This window comes from Macrobrachium rosenbergii, chromosome 2 (assembly GCF_040412425.1).
Source record: "Macrobrachium rosenbergii isolate ZJJX-2024 chromosome 2, ASM4041242v1, whole genome shotgun sequence".
NCBI lineage: Eukaryota > Metazoa > Arthropoda > Malacostraca > Decapoda > Palaemonidae > Macrobrachium > Macrobrachium rosenbergii.
In genome coordinates, this window is record NC_089742.1 from 46541434 (window position 1) to 46559674 (window position 18241).

The window sequence follows — 18241 nt, forward strand, 5'->3', positions numbered from 1 at the left end:
AAGGCGTTTATCTTCGTATAGGCGATTAGATCCCATACTTACCTTCAAAGCGAACGTCTAGTGAAAACGTTCGTATCTGATGGAGCTTTAAAAAAAGAACGATCTTTTTCACACTCTTGTTTTTCTTTAAATTCTATTGTTCCTAGGAAGAATGTAAGGGATAAGCCATTGCCAATTAACAGAGAGAGAGAGAGAGAGAGAGAGATACTCCAGGTACGTGATTCCTGTCTCGTAAGCTATATACTTCGAAGGGGAGTTCATTTTTCTTCTATTTTTTTTTCAGAAGAGAAATTAGCCAAAGGAATTCCGTCCAAGCTGTTCCTGGCATTTGCTATTTTCCCTCCCACGGTATAAACTGTCTGGTTCCGGTTAAAACTACCACGATCTTGAAAAAAAAAAAAACCTGTATTATCTCGCGTGAAAACGCTGTGACCAGGAACCAGGAAGTGTTGGAGTAACAATTGTCTTGAGTGGCGCAGATACGAACGTTATCAACGCTGTAAAATTTCTGTCATTGCACCTGCGAAATCGGTTATCAGATACCTTTCTATTATAATGCTCTTAGCACTCGGTCGCGAGGATATTTAAAACACGTGAATGTAATCTATTCCCGAAGGAATAAAACCGGAAAAAACTGAAATTTCAGAGTTTTTTTTTATTTTATTCTGTATAATACCAAGGAGTCGTGTAGCCTAGAAATTGCATGCAAATACGATTATTATCACTATTATTTTTTTTCCGGAAATGACAACTGAGATGAACTATGCGCAGACAGGAAGATGCTACAGTAACGAGTTAGAGAATGCTCCGTTTTTACCTTCCACACATCGCCAGATATCACAGTAACAGTGTTACGTAATGCTTTCAATAATTTGCTTTTGCTTAATAAAAAGGGGAAACGTTCTAAATAGTGGTGACACCGAGACGGAAAGATTAACGATTCCGTCTTCAAAATTAACGACAGAAGAAGACGCCACGCCCTCATTAGGGAAATATATAGGATAGGCTGTAGATTTTTTTTTCCAAAGTTGCCAACTTGGGTTCGTTGACTGTCTCAGATTCAGTAGTCTCTTGGCAAGTGAAGGAAGAGGAGGAAGGGGGAGAAATACCTCTCACTGAGAGACTAAGAGAGAAGGAGAAAGAAAGAGAGTAAGACAGTCAGCAACGTTGCAAGCACAGTCAGGACTTAATATGTAAGTTAAGATTTGAACGGTTTTACTGAACAGAAACCACACCACTTGTTAATACGCTTTAACCAACCTTTTGTGGAATAAACTCCCATTGTATTTCCCAAATCACAAGAACTAGCCTTGAAAAGTGTGTAAGCATATGTAAGTTAATATTTGACGGTTTTACTGAACAGAAACCACATCACTTGTTATCACGTTTTAACCAAACTTTTGTGGAATAAACTCCCATTTTATTTCCCAGATCACAAGAACTAGCCTTGAAAAGTGTGTAAGCAAACAAAAAAATGATACACAGAAAAGCTATGGACATATTTACCAAATTAGGTCAAGCACCCTTTTTTTTTTCAAATATATTACTGGCAAATGTATTGCCATGTCTGTTCCATTCTGCAAAGTAAATATGATATCATGTTGTCACATAATAACCATATATTCACGAAGAAGACGTATATTCATTCATTCCAGCACAACACTATGATAAGGAAAATGCAAGTGTTTCATAAAAATCTGATGACAATTCTTCTCATTATGTTTATTATAATTTCACCCAAGCATCTGATGGTTATCTGAATTTTTACGTTCTAAGGTTTTCCTTCAGCCTAATTCAGTTTCTAAATTTCTTAATTCAGCTTAATTTAGTTTCTTGATTAATTTCTCTAGTCCCCAAAGTGCTGTGATATCTGGTGATATGTGGAAGGTATAACAGAGCATTCTCTAACTTAAACTGTAGCATCTGCCTGGTTGCGCAGAGTTCATCTCAGTTGTCATTTCCGGAAAAATAAATAATAATAGCAATAATCGTATTGGTATGCAATTTCTAGGCTACACGACTCATTGATGTTATAGAAGATAAAATTTTAAAATCTCGGGAAATCCAGTTTTTTTCTGGTTTTATTCCTTCGGGAATAAATTACATTCGCGTGTTTTCAATATCCTCACGACCGAGTGTTAAGAGCGTTATAATAAAGAGTTATCAGATAACCGATATTTGCAGTTGCAATGGAAGAAATTGTACGCCAGTGTTCAACAGATACTTTCGAAGTCTTTCAGCTGTGACCGAAACTCCAAGTCAGGTAACTATCTCGACACTAACAGTCTTTATTTATGGGTTTCTTGAAGAAACTTACTCTTTCACTCACTGGTTTTGACAGCAAAAAGGTCTGAAAGGTGTAACAGGAGGAAAACATCGCAGTTGCACTATGAATCAATTGTTAGGAGAGGACTGAGGAAAGTAAGGTGGAAGAAAGAGAATATGAACGGAGGTACAATATAAGGACTGAAAGGGGTTGCTGCTAGGAGCCGAAGGGACGCTGCAAAGAACCTTAAGTAATGCCTACAGTGTACCGCACGAGGTGCACTGACGCCACTAACCCAGAGTTCTAAGGTCTGATGCAAATTTCGGGCCAAGTGCACCAACTCTCATTGGCGGTATTATGAACGTGAGGCTTATGTGAGAGAATATGTTGAAAAAGAGAGTAATAAATCAAGTAGTTTCCTGGAGGTCAACCAAAGAAAGATCAAAGGTCAAAGAAAGGCCAGTGGAACGATATAAAGAAAGAGATTTGAATGTTTTCGACGCTGGTTGCAAAACATATCGCTGGCAACTGATTAATATTTTCATAATTTCTATCCGGGCATCTCAACTCCCCCGGGGTATATACCCATTAAATCATCCTTCGTCAACTCCCTTCCTTCCCCGGATAAAAAAAAAAAAGTTAAGCAAAAGCTAAGAAACTAGAACGAGGAAGATGAGACTAAAAGTCTTACGGTAGTGTCTTACAAATGGCGCGCGTTGACTCCAATGTGTTTTTTGAGAGAGTCAAGTATCGTAGAGCTGGCGGAAAGAATGACGATTAGAGCCAAAGAGCAGGATAACAATTAAAGCTCTCCACAGACGACACAGAAATTCGGGGAATTAAGAATCGTGTCGCGCGTGACAGAGGGATTTCTGAACCAAATCTACCGAGCCACAACAAATTGTGTCACTTTTTTCACGAGGGTCTAAATATCAAACCCAGACGCAAAGATTCAGATTTTCCAAAGCACTGATGATGTCACTGTGTTAAGTGAAGAAAAATAAAGGTCGAATAAGAAATTAATGCCACTTAAGTCCTCCAAGCAATTATATTCGGTTTGGTGTCAAACCTGTCCCCTCTTCACACAAGTTATTAATTAAGCTCTATCACCATTTCAAGCAGAACGAGATAATGATTGTGATTTAAACATAGATATAATTTTATTACTTCTTAAATAACGCTGTTAGTAGTGAATTACGTTATGTTTATCATAAAATTGTAATTTTCCTTTCCCCAGGTTATAGGAAGCCGTCACCGAGTACGCCAAGTGAAAATGCTGTCTTCCTTATTAACGCAATTATTGTTAGCGCTGCTATTCATAGCAGGGTAAGTATAAACGTTTCTTGGTCATCGAAAGTTAAACATCTATTTATCTATCTAGTTATATGCACACACACTGATTATTGTCGAATTTACAATACAAGATAGACCAGTATCTTTTTAACCGCTAAAATTACTTCGTGTAAATTTTGTTTCCCGCCATCATCCTCATAACGTGATGCAACTTTCTTTGTTTCATAGAAGTCAATTACATCATTATTTCCGAGCTTCGTGACCTATTTCGGCTGGTCCTAGTCTCCTTAAATTCAATACTACATTACTCAAGAGCCCTCTTCCCTTTGTGAGTGCCGATGAATTCAAAATGAGCTCCCGTAGACCGATAGAAAAACAAGAGACAACGACTCTGATAATTGTTCTAGGCAAGGCCTTAAATAGTGTGTCGGTACGTAGTAAATTTCCCAGGGCCTTTCATCTGAGCGGCCGTCTTGGCCCTACGCCTGGGGCAAGACCTTAAATTTTATACGTCGCAGAAGGTTTCATAAGAGTTTCTTTTCTTCTTTCTTTCGCATGCATGAGTTCGTTACTAGTCAACAAGCGCGTTTTTTTTTTTTTTTTTTTTTTTTTTTTTGCTTCTTAGAAAATGGGAGTCAAAGAAAATTCAGGAGTAATGGTGTTTGTTCTTGGTTTGTCCACAAATTTTCATTTGTCCCCATACATACATACAAACATACATCAGTCATACATACATACATACATACATACATACAAGAAAATGTAGGACGAGGTCTGTAAATATTGCTGAATTAAGAGTGTTTCAAGTTAAACCAACTCACTCTGGGAAACCACAAATTTCTGGGTAAAGATAGCCTACGTTTGTATGTCAATGTGTCGCCTTCAGTAAAAATTATAACTTTTTCTGCCGTATATCTGCCAACAGAGATAAAAGAGAATCTCTTGCTTGTGTTCAGTCTCCCCTGAAACTTCGACCGCATACTTTTCAGACCGATACAAATAGACGCATGAAAAGTTATAGCTTACTTTTAGAAAACTGCTTCAAGTTAAGTTTTATTTACTATCTTATCTTCAGTTCTTTGCTCACTGGCCGCATAATAACCGCTTTTATCCATTTTCTCAGTATATTTAGCTCGGGAAATTTGTTAATTTTCTTCGCAGACCTGCGCGTATAAATACGAACTGACCTAAAGATTTTTTTTTCATTCACACGGGGTGGGGGGGTTAGCCATTGGGAAGGAGGGTATGTGTTGTCTATGAACCCATGAGCAAACCTGCCAACAATCATATTGCTTTAAAGTTTTCCCCCAGTTAATTAAAAATCCTGGCATAAGGACGCTTACCTGATAAGTCTGGAGTACCTCAAAATAATTCCCTTCGTAGACGAAGCTGAATGGAGTTTACGGAATCAGCCGTGTCTGTCAGTTCGTTTCATTGTTTTAAAAGATATCTGGAAAAGGTATGACTGGATTTCAATTAAACTTCCCCGAGCGGTTGGGTATGGGCCAATAAGAGTTGATTAGATTTTCGGGGGGAAACTGCATTGATAAAGGCCACTTTTTTTTATCTATGTTGGCATAATCATGGTAAAAACAAAAGACTAACTTGACAGTAGACTAAGTGACACATAAAGAATCATTCGAGCTTAGAATATGACACAAAATTCAGTACCGGTAAAGAATAAGAAAATAGGTTTATTTTAGAATTAAAGAGACAAATTATCAGTTAGAGACCCTGATAAACAAACAGTCAGTCAGTTTAGTATTAGAAACTACTCCCCGTGAAGTGAGACAATGAAACTTCTTCTTGCAGATGCGCGAGAGGAATCACGCAACAACGGAAAATACTAGAAAAACTGCTGGAAAGTTACGACGTCAACGAGTGGCCTGACGCAGACTATGACAGTAAGTCTAGGCCTGCATGAATCTAGGTCTAAGCAAACTTTAGCGGAAACCCACAGCCATGGTCCCGAAATGTAAGACATCCTGAGTGGGAGGGAGATTGGTGGGCCATTAACCTATAACTTTTAATTATTATTCGATGATAGCAGTTTAGAGCTTCAGTCACCGTAAATGTTAACATTGTCTTTATCTGATAATTTGTGCAAAGCAGAATGCCATGACTATAGAACTTACAACGGCAAGAAGACTTTGAGACGGATAGGATTTCATGCAAAAAAGGGAAAATTATTCTGGATAAGTTTCGTTAAAGTTATCTTTATTAAAGGCAAATGTAAAATTTGACGGCTCGAGATTTTCTTCTGTTGGTGCGAGTTAACTTTATGTCATTGTTATTCTAAATAAATAAAATTTCGTATTATTTCTTTCACGAAGAGTCTTGAAGTCAAAATTCCTAACAAATAAGTTCAATATTTACTTGTTTTGAGTTTATCATGTAATCGATTTTTTTTCTTATAAAAAATATGTCATTACACGCAGAGAAGAACTGGGATATTTTGGGACACATCTGTGGGAAATATATGAACTTGTTAGGCAATGAAAAACATTGAAAGTTATGAGAAATTTCTAGATCCAAGCACAAGAGTTTGAATAGTGACAAAGCATTGTAAGCAACATGGAAGCAATGGGGCCTTTGTTACGAACTAGTGCTCGCCATGCAACGAGATATAAAGAACGTGACCACGGCCACAGGTGCCAAAATGACCGAAATAGCAGAGTCACAAAGTCTTCTTCTCGATTTAAACAGAAGGAAATGCCGATACGATGTTCTGTCTCACACCTCGCCAAACAATTTATAACCCTGATCAGTAGGCCCAAGTAAGGGCTGGATCTAAGCCTTTAGACCTATAGACCTACTCATTCGATTCACCATCAAAAAGGAAAGAAATACGTTGGTTTTATCATAGAGAGAGTAGGAATTCGGCATTTTTTGGCCCGAGGAGGCACCTGCAAGTCGGAAGGAACTTGAGAAATGCGATCAGGATGTGAAACGTTCGGCATTTACCTGGTTGGCGCTTCTGAAATGTCCGTCTCTCTCTCTCTCTCTCTCTCTCTCTCCTCTCTCTCTCTCTCTCTCTCTCTCTCTCTCTTGGGATTTCAAGGAATGGGGGAATTAACTCGGTGTTCTTCCAATTTCATTGTGTAACCTTAATGAGTTTCTATCTCTCTCTATAGTATGTATGCATGTGGTTGTGTATTTGAAAAATAAAGTACATTTGTCTGTCTGAGTCGCCAAAAAGGAACTCGGGAATGCCTTGCAAGTCAAGTCTATAGGCTTACGACGTGCTAAAGAAAGAAACTTATCTGACCCCCCAGCAAAAAAAAAAAAAAAAAGTTAATCTATCGTCCAGTAAAACGCTCGTAAGAAAGATTAAACCAGATTAGTAAATGGGATGGCAAGGTTTTGATGCGATTCAGATGTAGGAAAATCTCGAGACCATTCGAGAAAAGTTTGCTGTCTGCAAAGGTGACTAGATAGAGAAATCAGATATATAGAAATGAGTCTAATTAATGTGCCTACAGCTTCTTCTTCTTTTCATTATTCGAGATGATATGCATTGCCTGTCGTATTTCAATTGTTTTTATTTTTATAGACGTGAAATCGCTATTCGTTTTATTTTTTACTTTAAATCCTATAAATCAATTAGTTTCAAATCGTTCTCTTGTCTCTTCTTTGCCCTAAAATTAGTCATTTCGAGTTTTTTCTTCTCTCATTACCCTAGAAAATGAGTAACTTCTGAATGGTTTCCTTGTTTCTGCTTGGCCTCAAAACGGAGTCGCGTTGTTAATCTTTTATCCTTTCGTTCTCTTGACTAGGAAGAGAATGTTTCATCTACAATTTTAATGCCAGCTCAAGAATTCTTACATTGAGGTCAAGAGGGATAAATATTTTGGTGCTTTCAAGCGACATGACACTGCCAATAGCTGTACAAAAGGTTTTCTAATTAAGAAATAGCTAATGTGTTTCCTCATGTTTCACCGTGCTTTCTCTCTCTCTCTCTCTCTCTCTCTCTCTCTCTCTCTCTCTCTCTCTCTCTCTCTCTCTCTCTCTCCATGCATTTTGTATGCATTCCGCAAACCAGAAAACCTTTTGATCTGATATGTTGCTAAGCCAAACTTTGTAAGCACCTGCAAGAACTGTAGTTAACTGAGCGATCGTTAGACCCAACAAACTCCGAATGCAACCGAATCCCCCACACCCACCCCAAAAACCCCCCTCCTCTCTCTCTCTCTCTCTCTCTCTGAAGAAGAAGTCTGGGGTGCTAGAGTAAATAAATTCACGCGACAAAATTAATGATATACAAGTGCAATGCTCGATAGTGACTGAGGGTGTCCTAACGTGAGAACCTTACAGACATCACAAAAAACGATTCATTTCCTATAGTTTCTTCCCAAAGCTGTGTTATGTTTTTGTAAAGTATCTTCCGTAAATTTTTCAGAGCCCAATAAAAACCAGCATTGCTTGGCAAAATTGAAGTAACTTTTGAGATTTTTTTAGATACGTACATGGCAAAATAAGCGCAAACCGTAAAATAAATGCCAGGTAAACGGCGGTAGACAGCTTTCGCGCGCTTTGCCAAGAGTTAATCCTTTAGTTTAAATTCAACTACGTTCATTTTCTTTTATTCAAAAATCGTGATCTCTGAGATTTTCTGCATTTCTTTTCGTTTTCAGGACCTACAAACATTTCCATACAGATGTTTATCAACTCCTTCGGCTCGCTAAACGCAGCTAACATGGTAAGTGCCTCCTGTTCTGATAAAACATTTTAACTTTTTCTTAATATGCCGAAGTTAATTCATGACATAAGACCCGAAATATGAGACTCATATTTCAGTCATTTCGTCATTGGAAATATAGATCTCCTTTTACAGGACTACAGCATCGACGTGTTTCTCAGACAACACTGGGTGGACACCCGTCTGCAGAACTCTCTGAACAGAAGTATGACCATAAGAGATCCCGAGGTAGGTCTTTTCTGCGCTTTCTCTTCCACAAATCTCCACTCACCTCTACCCTCGGTTTCTAGCTCTCAAGGAGTCATGTGCTGATCTTTCTTACTTTAAAGTTCTTGGTTTTTTAAAAGTTATTTATTATGTACTATTTTAAAATTTAGATATTTTCATGATTTCAACCTTTGCAAATTTTGTATCTGTTATTCTACTGAGTGAAAATTTAATTTGTATATATACATATATATATAACTAAATCACAATATATATATATATATATATATATATATATATATATATATATATATATATATATATATATATATAACTGAATCACAAAAATATGGAACGTGATGAATATATATAAATAAAGACAAAATCCACAAAGGAAAGAGAAATAATGGAGTACTGCAAGGCCTTTCGAATTCTTGTCCTTTATTTAGTAGAAGAAGAAATATAAAAAGCTTGCAAAGAAAGCTCGTATAAATGATAGATGGGGATTACAAAGGAATTCCAGATACATATGTTTTCCTTGGTAATCCCCATCTGTCATTTATACAAACTTCCTTGGTAAACTTATTTTTATATTTCTTCAGTCTGCTAAGTAAAGGACAAGAAGTCGAAAGGCCTTGCAGTACTCCATTGTTTCTCTTTCCCTCTTGGATTTTTTCTTTATATATATAATTACATTTCCTTCATCTAATGAAGACCTCCTTGATTGTCCTCCAACTTCCAGATGCAGAAGAGAATCTGGCGCCCTGACACTTACTTCCACAACGTGAAAGATGCCGAGATCCACACTGTCACCATGCCCAATATCCAGTTCAGAGTCAACAACACTGGCCACATTCTCTACAGCGTAAGGTTAGTTTTTCGCTCTCGGTAGTGTTGTAATGAACGAGGCCTACAGATAAATATATAGATAAATGTAGAGGAGATGGCTGCACGAAGGTATTGTTTCTTAATGTAATTTTTTGACTGAAGAATATAGAAAAGGGTATATATAATGTGGTGCGGGTGAGATTATCTGAGAAATGAGCCAATATAATGAGGAATTTAGCGAATTTTGTTGAAATTTTAACTTTCATCCCCGAGGGGCTGGTACTCAACATGGCGTCCCTAGGAGCTTCCGCCATATTTAGTACCAGCTTCTCTGGGGGGATGAATGGAATGGAATGGAATATAGAGTTTGGGCCAAAGGCCAAGCACTGAGACCTATGAGGTCATTCAGCGCTGGAAAGGAAACTAGGAGTAGGTAGGTTTGAAAGGTGTAACGGGAGGAGAATTGTGAGGAGAGGGTGGCTAGCAAGATGGAAGAAAGAGAATATGAACGGAGGTACAGTAAAATAAATGAAAGGGATTGCAGCTAGGGGCGGAAGGGATGCTGCAAAGAACCTTTAGCAATGCCTACAGTGCACCCCATGAGGTGCACTGATGGCACTAACCCCCTTACGGGAACCTAGGGGGATGAACTTCAAAACATGAGCAAAAGACAGTAAATTTCTTATTATCATGGCACATTTCTAAGATTATCTCAACTGTACTGCATTATATGGACCCTTTTCTATAATATTTAAGGAAAAATTATTATATTAATAAATGACATCTTCATGCGGCCGTCTCCTTTACAGTTAGCCATAAATATTCCTGAACATAAACTGGTTTGCTTGGCTGGTAGACAGTGGCTTTGTAAGGTCAAGTGTGGCTGGCAATTTGTAGTACGTAGGTCTATCACTACCACATCTTATATGTCAGGGACCAGTCAACATTATGATATAGATCTACATTCCCTCATAACTCTTCATATAGTAAAATACATTGAGAAAACTGCTTGTGTAATAAAAAGAAAAAAGCATGAGCTTAAATATTTGCTTTTGCGTGCAGAATCCATCAGTTCTTTTGAATCTTTTAATTTTGCATGGAGTCTCCACTGCCTATCCAGAGCATTATTGCTTCATTCACCTTGAATTATCCACAAAATTACTTCTGTAACTGTCCCCAGCTGAAAACCTAAATAGCTTGTTTATAAGCTCTTGATTCTGGGTGCAAAACCGGTAACCTATATTGGCGCCTTCTTTCAAAAGTAGTACAATAATCATTTTTCCTGAGAGATCTTCGGACGATGACGCGTCTTGCTTAAATATCAAATTTAGTTCTTATTCAAGAAATCTGCTGTAATGAATAAGTCACATTTAGAGGCAAACCTCTGGGGGGACTGAAGCTTAGTCACGGGAGCTTAAACCATGTTCTCTGCTCGGACTAAAGATTAAGAGGTGGGTTCTCATATTCCTTAATCCCTTTACAAACATAATGATTTTAGTCTGAACTCTATTGTTGAATCTGTATATTATTCATTTTGTCTTGATGACCCGAAAAGCCGATATACAAAAACATTAAATAGAAGGCCGTGATCGATGCAATAACCTTGCTGATTTTTGCATTACCACCTCATCTCAGCCAAGACACTAGGATAGCAACGTTTTCTGCTTTTTTAACACCGTATCTGTTGGAAACTGAGAAAGCAGATCTATGAGTCGAGTTTGCTTTTAGTCAGGGTGTACTGCCTCCATCTTTCAGTTTTGTTGTTGATCAAACATAAATATGTCTTGCAATTTTGTTCTCAGCGTATATTTTCTTTCTTTCTCCGTTAAGGAACTGATATGACAAAGTTCTTGTACCTGATCTCATCCCCTTGATTTCCATAACTGAATATCTTTAGTATGAGCTTTTTTGTCATCATACTGCGTTCCTGATGTAGTTGTAATTCTTTTGAAGGGCACTTTAATTTTACAGCCCAAGCATGGAAATAATATGGACTATAGGATGACTGGAAAACACCAATTTAAATTTTGTTGAGCTTGACTAACTTCTCTGACATTGTATTCTGTTAAACCACAACTCCAGAATGCCTATAAAACAATAAATTACTGCTTTAAATTCATTTAAATAAACACACTTGGAAAGGCATATGATAAATCTATCTTAACAAAGCAATCATAAGCATCATCTTCTGAGCAGCTTCACAAGTTGAAATCACACTAGACCCACAAAAAACCGTTAGAAGGGGAACGTTCGTTCCCGCCCGGAGAACCAGGTTCTATGCCTTCTTGTGCCTGAATGATGAGCCTTTGTTACCTTGAAAGCGCTCCCGGTGAATCCTCCGGTTATCCTGAACGTGTGACCTATTTTCATTATTCTTCGCAGGGTCAACGCCGAGCTATCTTGCCACTTGATGCTCGAGCACTATCCGTTCGATGACCAGACTTGCCATGCTCATCTCTCTTCTTGTAAGTAGGTCGCTACGATGCAGCTGAACTAAAAAGTAGGTCACTTGAAGCTTGGGAAGTGAAAGGCAAAGGGTGATTCTCTTTCGCTACATAATTACTGTATAGCCAGCCACATAGTCAATCAGATCCTGAAGTCTGTTAAAAGGATTTAAATGCTTTGTAGGACTACAGTAAGTCTAGAACCCACTCTAGGTAGATCTAAAAGAAGAAAGATACCAGATTTTCTCCAGTACATTTCACAATTGGCATTTTCTGGATCAGAGATACCAAGCCCTGGTGAGACCTAGTCTGATTTTAAAATGGTTCTTAATGAGACACTGTAACGAATTCTTTTACCAAACAATCAGGATACCTCTTTCACGCACTGTCATCTGCTGATTGGGAAGATCCACTGACCAAATTTTGTATCCTTGCTTCTGTTCTTGAAAGTGACAGTGAATACATATAATCGGAAAGATATTAGATATTTCTGTACAGGCTAAGTCTTTCCAGTGGTCTTTTTATGAAATTTCATGCAATTTTAGGCTAACTGGATAACAAATATGTAAAGATGACCCAGAATTACCATTCAAAGACAGACTTGGCAAGTGATACTGTCCTCTGAAACAAGTTAGAATGTTTCATAAGCTAGGAGGGTCTATTCCCAAACTAGGTGCTAATCAAGTAGATAGACTACCTCTATAAAAGTCAACTTCAGCAATTTTCTAAACACTTTCCAATATGAATCTCACACAGCATAATTACAATGCTCTCAGAAGCATTTGCTTGGTCATATGATTCCACATTACCATCAGACTACCAATGCCACAGAGAAGTTCATCAAGAATGTTTTGCTAAAATCCTTCCTTTTCCCTTGGTCTGTGCTGATGCTTTTGGCGAGCTCTTCTTGATTTTAGGCAGTGAGATCCTGCATATGGAGACTCTGAAACCCTTTGCTTTATTAACTGGATGACCCTGCTTCTGCAAACTGACCAACAATTAATGATATGCTTCTTACTGATTTTGCTAAATCCAAGTGATATTAACTGAATTCAAACTGTATTGTTGATGAGTACTTCCATTATTTTCATCTCAATATGACAGGCTGATACACTTCCAGCATTTTCTTGCTGACTGTTCAAATCTTTGTCAGTCGTATGAATGTTCTGTAAATATGAATGGCCAATGGCAATACGTTTCTGAAGACTTCATGGTACTTCAAAGGTGGAGAATGAAAAGATATCTAAAAGCAAAGGGATGGCTGGCTTTCAATGGATTTTCCTGCTGACTGTTCAAATCTTTGTCAGTCGTATGAATGTTCTGTAAACACGAATGGCCAATGGCAATACGTTTCTGAAGACTTCATGGTACTTCAAAGGTGGAGAATGAAAAGATATCTAAAAGCAAAAGGATGGCTGGCTTTCAATGGATCATTAATGATTAGGTATGTGGTCAAGGGGCAAAATTCTATAACCATGAACCCAATTATTTACTTCAGCGATCATGATGGCTGCAGAATTCTACTATGCTTTCCTGTCACTCCTTTATAAGGCTGAAATGAGTATCTGGCTCTTGTGTTCCAATAGCAGAAGAGATATGTTTACATACAGAAGCCACTTAAAGTCAGTAAAATGAATTTGTCACGTATAATGATGAATTTTCTGAATCTGTTTGCTTTTAATATACTGGTCACCTGTACTATTGATCTAAGCATATATTCACTAAATCAATGCAGTGAATTTTATTATAGCTGCTTTTCTAAAATGTAAATACCAATATCCACGGACGTTGGGATACTTCAAGTTGTGAAGTTGCTTCAAAATTCAGACATTTCCTTCCTAGTTATCATTTATCATTATACGCTTTCCTTATCTCTGATCTTATCAGTATATCCACTGACACTTACTCATTTGAACGTGCACATACGTTGGATCAGAATGAAGGCTAAAGTTGACTTCAGCCTTAAAAATCATTCTTTGACTTGTCTGTGTGTAACTGATTTTCATTTTTATCTGTGGGGAATGAGGACGGAAAATGCATTTAAAAGTGGCCTGTCTTCGTTGAAGAAACACTGTACTGTACATGGAATTTCCCATTTTGGCAATCTGTCCTTTCAGGGGGACCGTTATTTTTTCCCATAATACAGTAGGCATGTTTCTGCTTATTTTTAATGAAGTATTGTTAAGGACATGAGCTGGAGATCAGCAACATAAAAATGATGAATTTCTGAAGAATTAAACATAGACAGAGTGAAAATTCATTTTGATATGTTGACCTTTACCAACCATCTTCAACTCAGTGAAGAGATATTGCCAAACAAGCGTTAATACCTTCAGATAAGGTTAACCATTTACAAGAACTTCAAAAGAGCCTTGATAAGATATATTAAAAAATGTCAGGACCGTGCAGAAGGTGGCTTAGTGATGAGGCATAGGTCATGTGTTTTACAGGTACCTATAAGGTCACTGATGCACGGTGTAGAAAATAATCAATAAACCTAAAGTGGACTTGCTTTAAAATAATCATTGCAGTCATCATTCTGAAGTCATTATGGCTAGCACTACAAGCTAAAAAATTTAATGGTGAAGGACTCAAATTTGAGTTGTCTTTTAACAATGATTAGGAGAGTATGGCACAACTATATTGACCATGTTCAGGTTTCTTGATACAATTCATCTCTATTGTAACAAATTAAATTAGTAATCTTGAAATACATTTAAAATGAAATAGTCTCCGGCCCTTTTCCACACTGATGGCATCTTCAGAGCCAAGTCATCTTGCAATCCAGAAGCTATGATACCGAAGTCTGTGTTGTTCCACAGGTTATTTTTGACGTCTTCCTCTTTTGCCACATGAAGACTTTCTTTTTCTATCTTTCTTCTTCTTTTATCTTGCACCAGGATAAATGCAAAACTCAGTTGCATTATGAACTTCAAGCACTTCCCGTTTGACTCACAGGATTGCTGCATTCTCGTCAGTTCTTGTGAGTATAGAGTTTTGAGTTGAATTTTTAAATTCTCTCCTGAAGATCCCTTTGGCCAAGCACCTTGCAATTAACAGATTTCATAAAAAACCCTTGAAAACAGGTATTTAATTCTTCAGACATTTTACCACAACTTCCAAGTTTTTAATCCTAAAATATGATGAACTTTTCTGTTAAAATTATATACATGCTAACATCATTTATCCTTGGTTTTGTTTAATACTTTTGCTCTTCAATATTTTCATGCAGGAAGCTTCTGAAAGATTCCGTTTTGACAAAGAACCAGAAATAACCACATTTGACAATTTCAGTAACTTCTTCATTTAATTTTGTTAATTAAGTCCTCATACTCATCTCAAATGCTGTTAAATGCTATTTATTTCAAGACAATAGATTTTATGGGTGGAACAGATGAAAGATAATTTAGAGATATGGGTACGAGTGTATGGGTATCCAAAGGAAACGTGCATGTTCTGAGAAGAAATAACAGCACTTGCCTAGTTTTAATAGCACAAAATGCCCTTTGTTTGGACAGCCAATAAATGATTATTGAGTTACCTAAAATGAAAGCTGACAATCAGGCACACTGATTTTTGTACAATCACTTGTTTTGGAGTAAAGGACATGGAAATTTAAAATTTAACAAATACTTGAAAAGAATATGGTGCCTGCACTGAATTTTATGTAGAGGACTTTTAATGGAAGGACTAATAGCTGAAAACGTTGCAAACAATATAGGAATCATTTGGATTCAGGCTTCTGATCCATCCAGAGGCTGTTCCTTTCCCCACAGGATACTTTTATTACAGTAAGTGGTTTATAAGGTAGTCAATGGGTAAACATCAAAGTGATTATCCAGTCTGATATAACATTGTTTGTGACCTTTCACTACCCAGATTTCAGAGTGATGATAAACACCTTTTCTTGGTTATTGCTTCCATCTTATAAAACAGAAGTTACAGTTGTGTTCTTGTGGATGAGTGCTTTTTTATAATGACGATTTGAAGTATTATTGATGTTCTTATTGTAAATTTTATTGTACTTATTACCACAATACAATACAATCATTGGTAATAGTGCAGGTAAGTAGTAGTGTAGTGGTATCTGCTGAAACCTGACCATTGTTTTTTCCAACAGATGCCAATACGGATGAAATCATCAATTTCCAATGGGTCGAAGGCATCCCAATTGACCTTCCTGACGACCTTGAAATTGCTCAGTTTGACCTCTTAGGCTACTCTGCTTTCGAGGAAGTCATGCCGTTGCAAACAGGTTAGTCGAAGTCTTCTTCCAGTTATTCTGTTGTATTTTCTGTGAAGAATAAGGTCATGGTTCTCACTTAATCCATACAGTTTCGGTGCAGTTTTAACGCAAGAAAAGAAAGATTATTATTCTCAAAAGGTTGAGCACAACACATGATCAGATACACCAACATTGCATGCAGCTTCACTGTTGAATATTTCCTCTTGTACGTCATTGTTTAATGTTTTCAATCTATGGCAGTAATTACTGTGGATACATAGCTGAGAGTTATATATGCCAAAACTCTTTGATGCTCCAGTTTCTTCACAGGATCTTTATTAGCTGTAATTTCTCCCTTCTGCCAATACAATTTTATATTTTTCATAAAAATAAAAATTCTTACAACTCTTGTTGCTACCGACTGCCTCATCACAACAACTAAGTACAGAAATGCATCAAACATTTTACACAGAAAGGAACTGTCATATTGAGTAATTCTAAATCTGACATCCATTTCCCTCCGTATTTATTTTCATACAACACCTAATTCTTCTGTTTGCCATGGTGTTGCCCATTTGTCTCCTGAACTCTCGTGGTCTTCTTATTTGGATTAAAAATGTATCAATGAGCCCCCTTATTTTATCTTTCTTCTCAGGGAACTTTAGTTCCCTTAAGGTGGACTTCCAACTCCGTCGTCAGAATGGGTACCACATCCTGCAGACTTATGTGCCGACAGTCTTAATAGTATCGATCTCTTGGGTCTCATTCTGGTTGGATCCCAATTCCGTTCCTGGACGTGTTTCCATAGGCGTCACTACACTGCTCACACTTACTACCTTGGCTGGTGGCATTCGCCAACAACTTCCACCAGTCTCGTACATCAAAGTAAGTGCGGATGATCAAACTAATATTCAGTACTGTGATATTCACCTGCAGTGCATACGTATATAATGTAGGGTCATGTATAACAGATTGTTTTCCTAAAATAATGCTTTCACAGTTTCGGCCAAACATAAGTTTGATAAACTGTATTTAGGTCGAGTTTTGTGATCCACCCTCTTTTCAGTTAAACTAGAATTGTAATTACCTCCCTTAAAGAAATTTTAAATCATTAGCAAACAGTGCTGAAACGTACGTCACTCACATAATCATCGTCTCAACTCAGTGCTTCCCCTCCTGGAAACCGTTAGTGTAGGAATATTTTTCTCTGCCTCTTTCAGGCCATTGACGTATGGGTTGGAATGTGTATGATAATGGTATTTGGAGCCCTCCTAGAGTTTACTCTTGTCAACTGGCTGGCCAATAAGAAGGTACTGGATACCCCATCTTGTCAAGTGGTATGATAAAAGCTTTGCTGTTCTAACTGAACTGAAATTTAGTTTGAAGATGTCTAAATTTTACTTGGTGTTGGTTTTGGACCCAATATTATTTATTTTTGAGGAAATGTATTTGTAATAGTTACCTTCTGGTTACATCTGATAATATAATAGTGTTTGTTTGCTGTTTTCATAATGTGATAAGTATCTGTGATTTATACATTCACATTAATGCCTGAATCACATCCCCATGGAACAAGCTCCTACGGATAAGCAGCTACAATCTTTATAGGGTCTTAGAATTTTAATGATTATATTGTTCCACTTCCTTTTCAGATGCCAATGTGTAAAACAGGCGAGGACGACGAGAATCCTAAGACTTACGTAAATCAAGCACGTTTCCTTGATCGAATCAGCCGGGCTCTATTTCCCGGATCGTTCCTTCTCTTCAATTTCATCTACTGGCCCTATTACCTTTCCAATTACACCCATGAGTGATACCTTTATATCAACAAAGCCCATCTTTTGAAACTCAGTTCTGTCAATAAACAATTTTGTTACCGGTGAATAAAAAATATTCCTTTTAAAATATTTTAGCCATTATTTCCCTCTTTTGTCAAGGTCATCGGATCTTTCAGCGTTCAATGTACCTGTTGTAAAATGTAAATGTTTTCTCAAGCTGGCAAGAATCCTTTGAACGAGAAAGCACATATCAGGGAGAATTACTTGGAAACAAGAAGGTGAACACCTGATCATAGTGACGACAGCCATCCTGATTAACTTAGAAAAAAAAGTTTGCAAGAGCAACAGCAGACCAGACAAAACTGGAATATCGTGTGACACGCTTACCGCTAGGTCAAGATCAGCAAAAGGAGGAGTACTGTATGTGTCCCAGGAAAATTAGTGCAAAAATGAAAAAGTCATGAAAATGTATTCAACTGTAGAGATCCACAAACCAGACGA

The 18241-nt window shown here is 37.4% G+C and overlaps 2 protein-coding genes across 5 annotated transcripts in view; both read left to right on the plus strand.

Annotated features, from left to right (window-relative positions):
* The window catches only part of DCTN2-p50 (dynactin subunit 2), a 177123-nt gene that overhangs the window by 114727 nt on the left and 44155 nt on the right, over positions 1-18241 (plus strand). The window lies entirely within an intron of this gene.
* On the plus strand, positions 1063-17869 carry LOC136846149 (glutamate-gated chloride channel alpha-like). Of its 4 annotated transcripts, none has more exons than XM_067116920.1 (11): positions 1063-1193; positions 3504-3592; positions 5372-5463; positions 8194-8258; positions 8394-8486; positions 9208-9335; positions 11676-11758; positions 15858-15992; positions 16618-16847; positions 17183-17299; positions 17615-17869. In XM_067116920.1, the coding sequence occupies exons 2-11, from the start codon at positions 3540-3542 to the stop codon at positions 17774-17776; spliced, it is 1158 nt and encodes a 385-aa protein (XP_066973021.1). In that variant the 5' UTR covers positions 1063-1193; positions 3504-3539; the 3' UTR covers positions 17777-17869. The 4 variants fall into 4 exon arrangements, with proteins under 4 accessions (XP_066973021.1, XP_066973037.1, XP_066973028.1 ...); XM_067116936.1 differs by having other exon boundaries at positions 1066-1193; positions 17183-17272; XM_067116927.1 differs by lacking the exon at positions 11676-11758 and adding an exon at positions 14638-14720 and having other exon boundaries at positions 1066-1193.

Bases quoted from the DNA above. Each gene is read 5' to 3' on its own strand.
- LOC136846149 (XM_067116920.1), top strand. From the start codon at position 3,540: ATGCTGTCTTCCTTATTAACGCAATTATTGTTAGCGCTGCTATTCATA. The intron at 3,593-5,371 runs GTAAGTATAAAC...TTCTTCTTGCAG, and splicing joins GCGCTGCTATTCATAGCAGG to ATGCGCGAGAGGAATCACGC. The intron at 8,487-9,207 runs GTAGGTCTTTTC...TCCAACTTCCAG, and splicing joins TGACCATAAGAGATCCCGAG to ATGCAGAAGAGAATCTGGCG.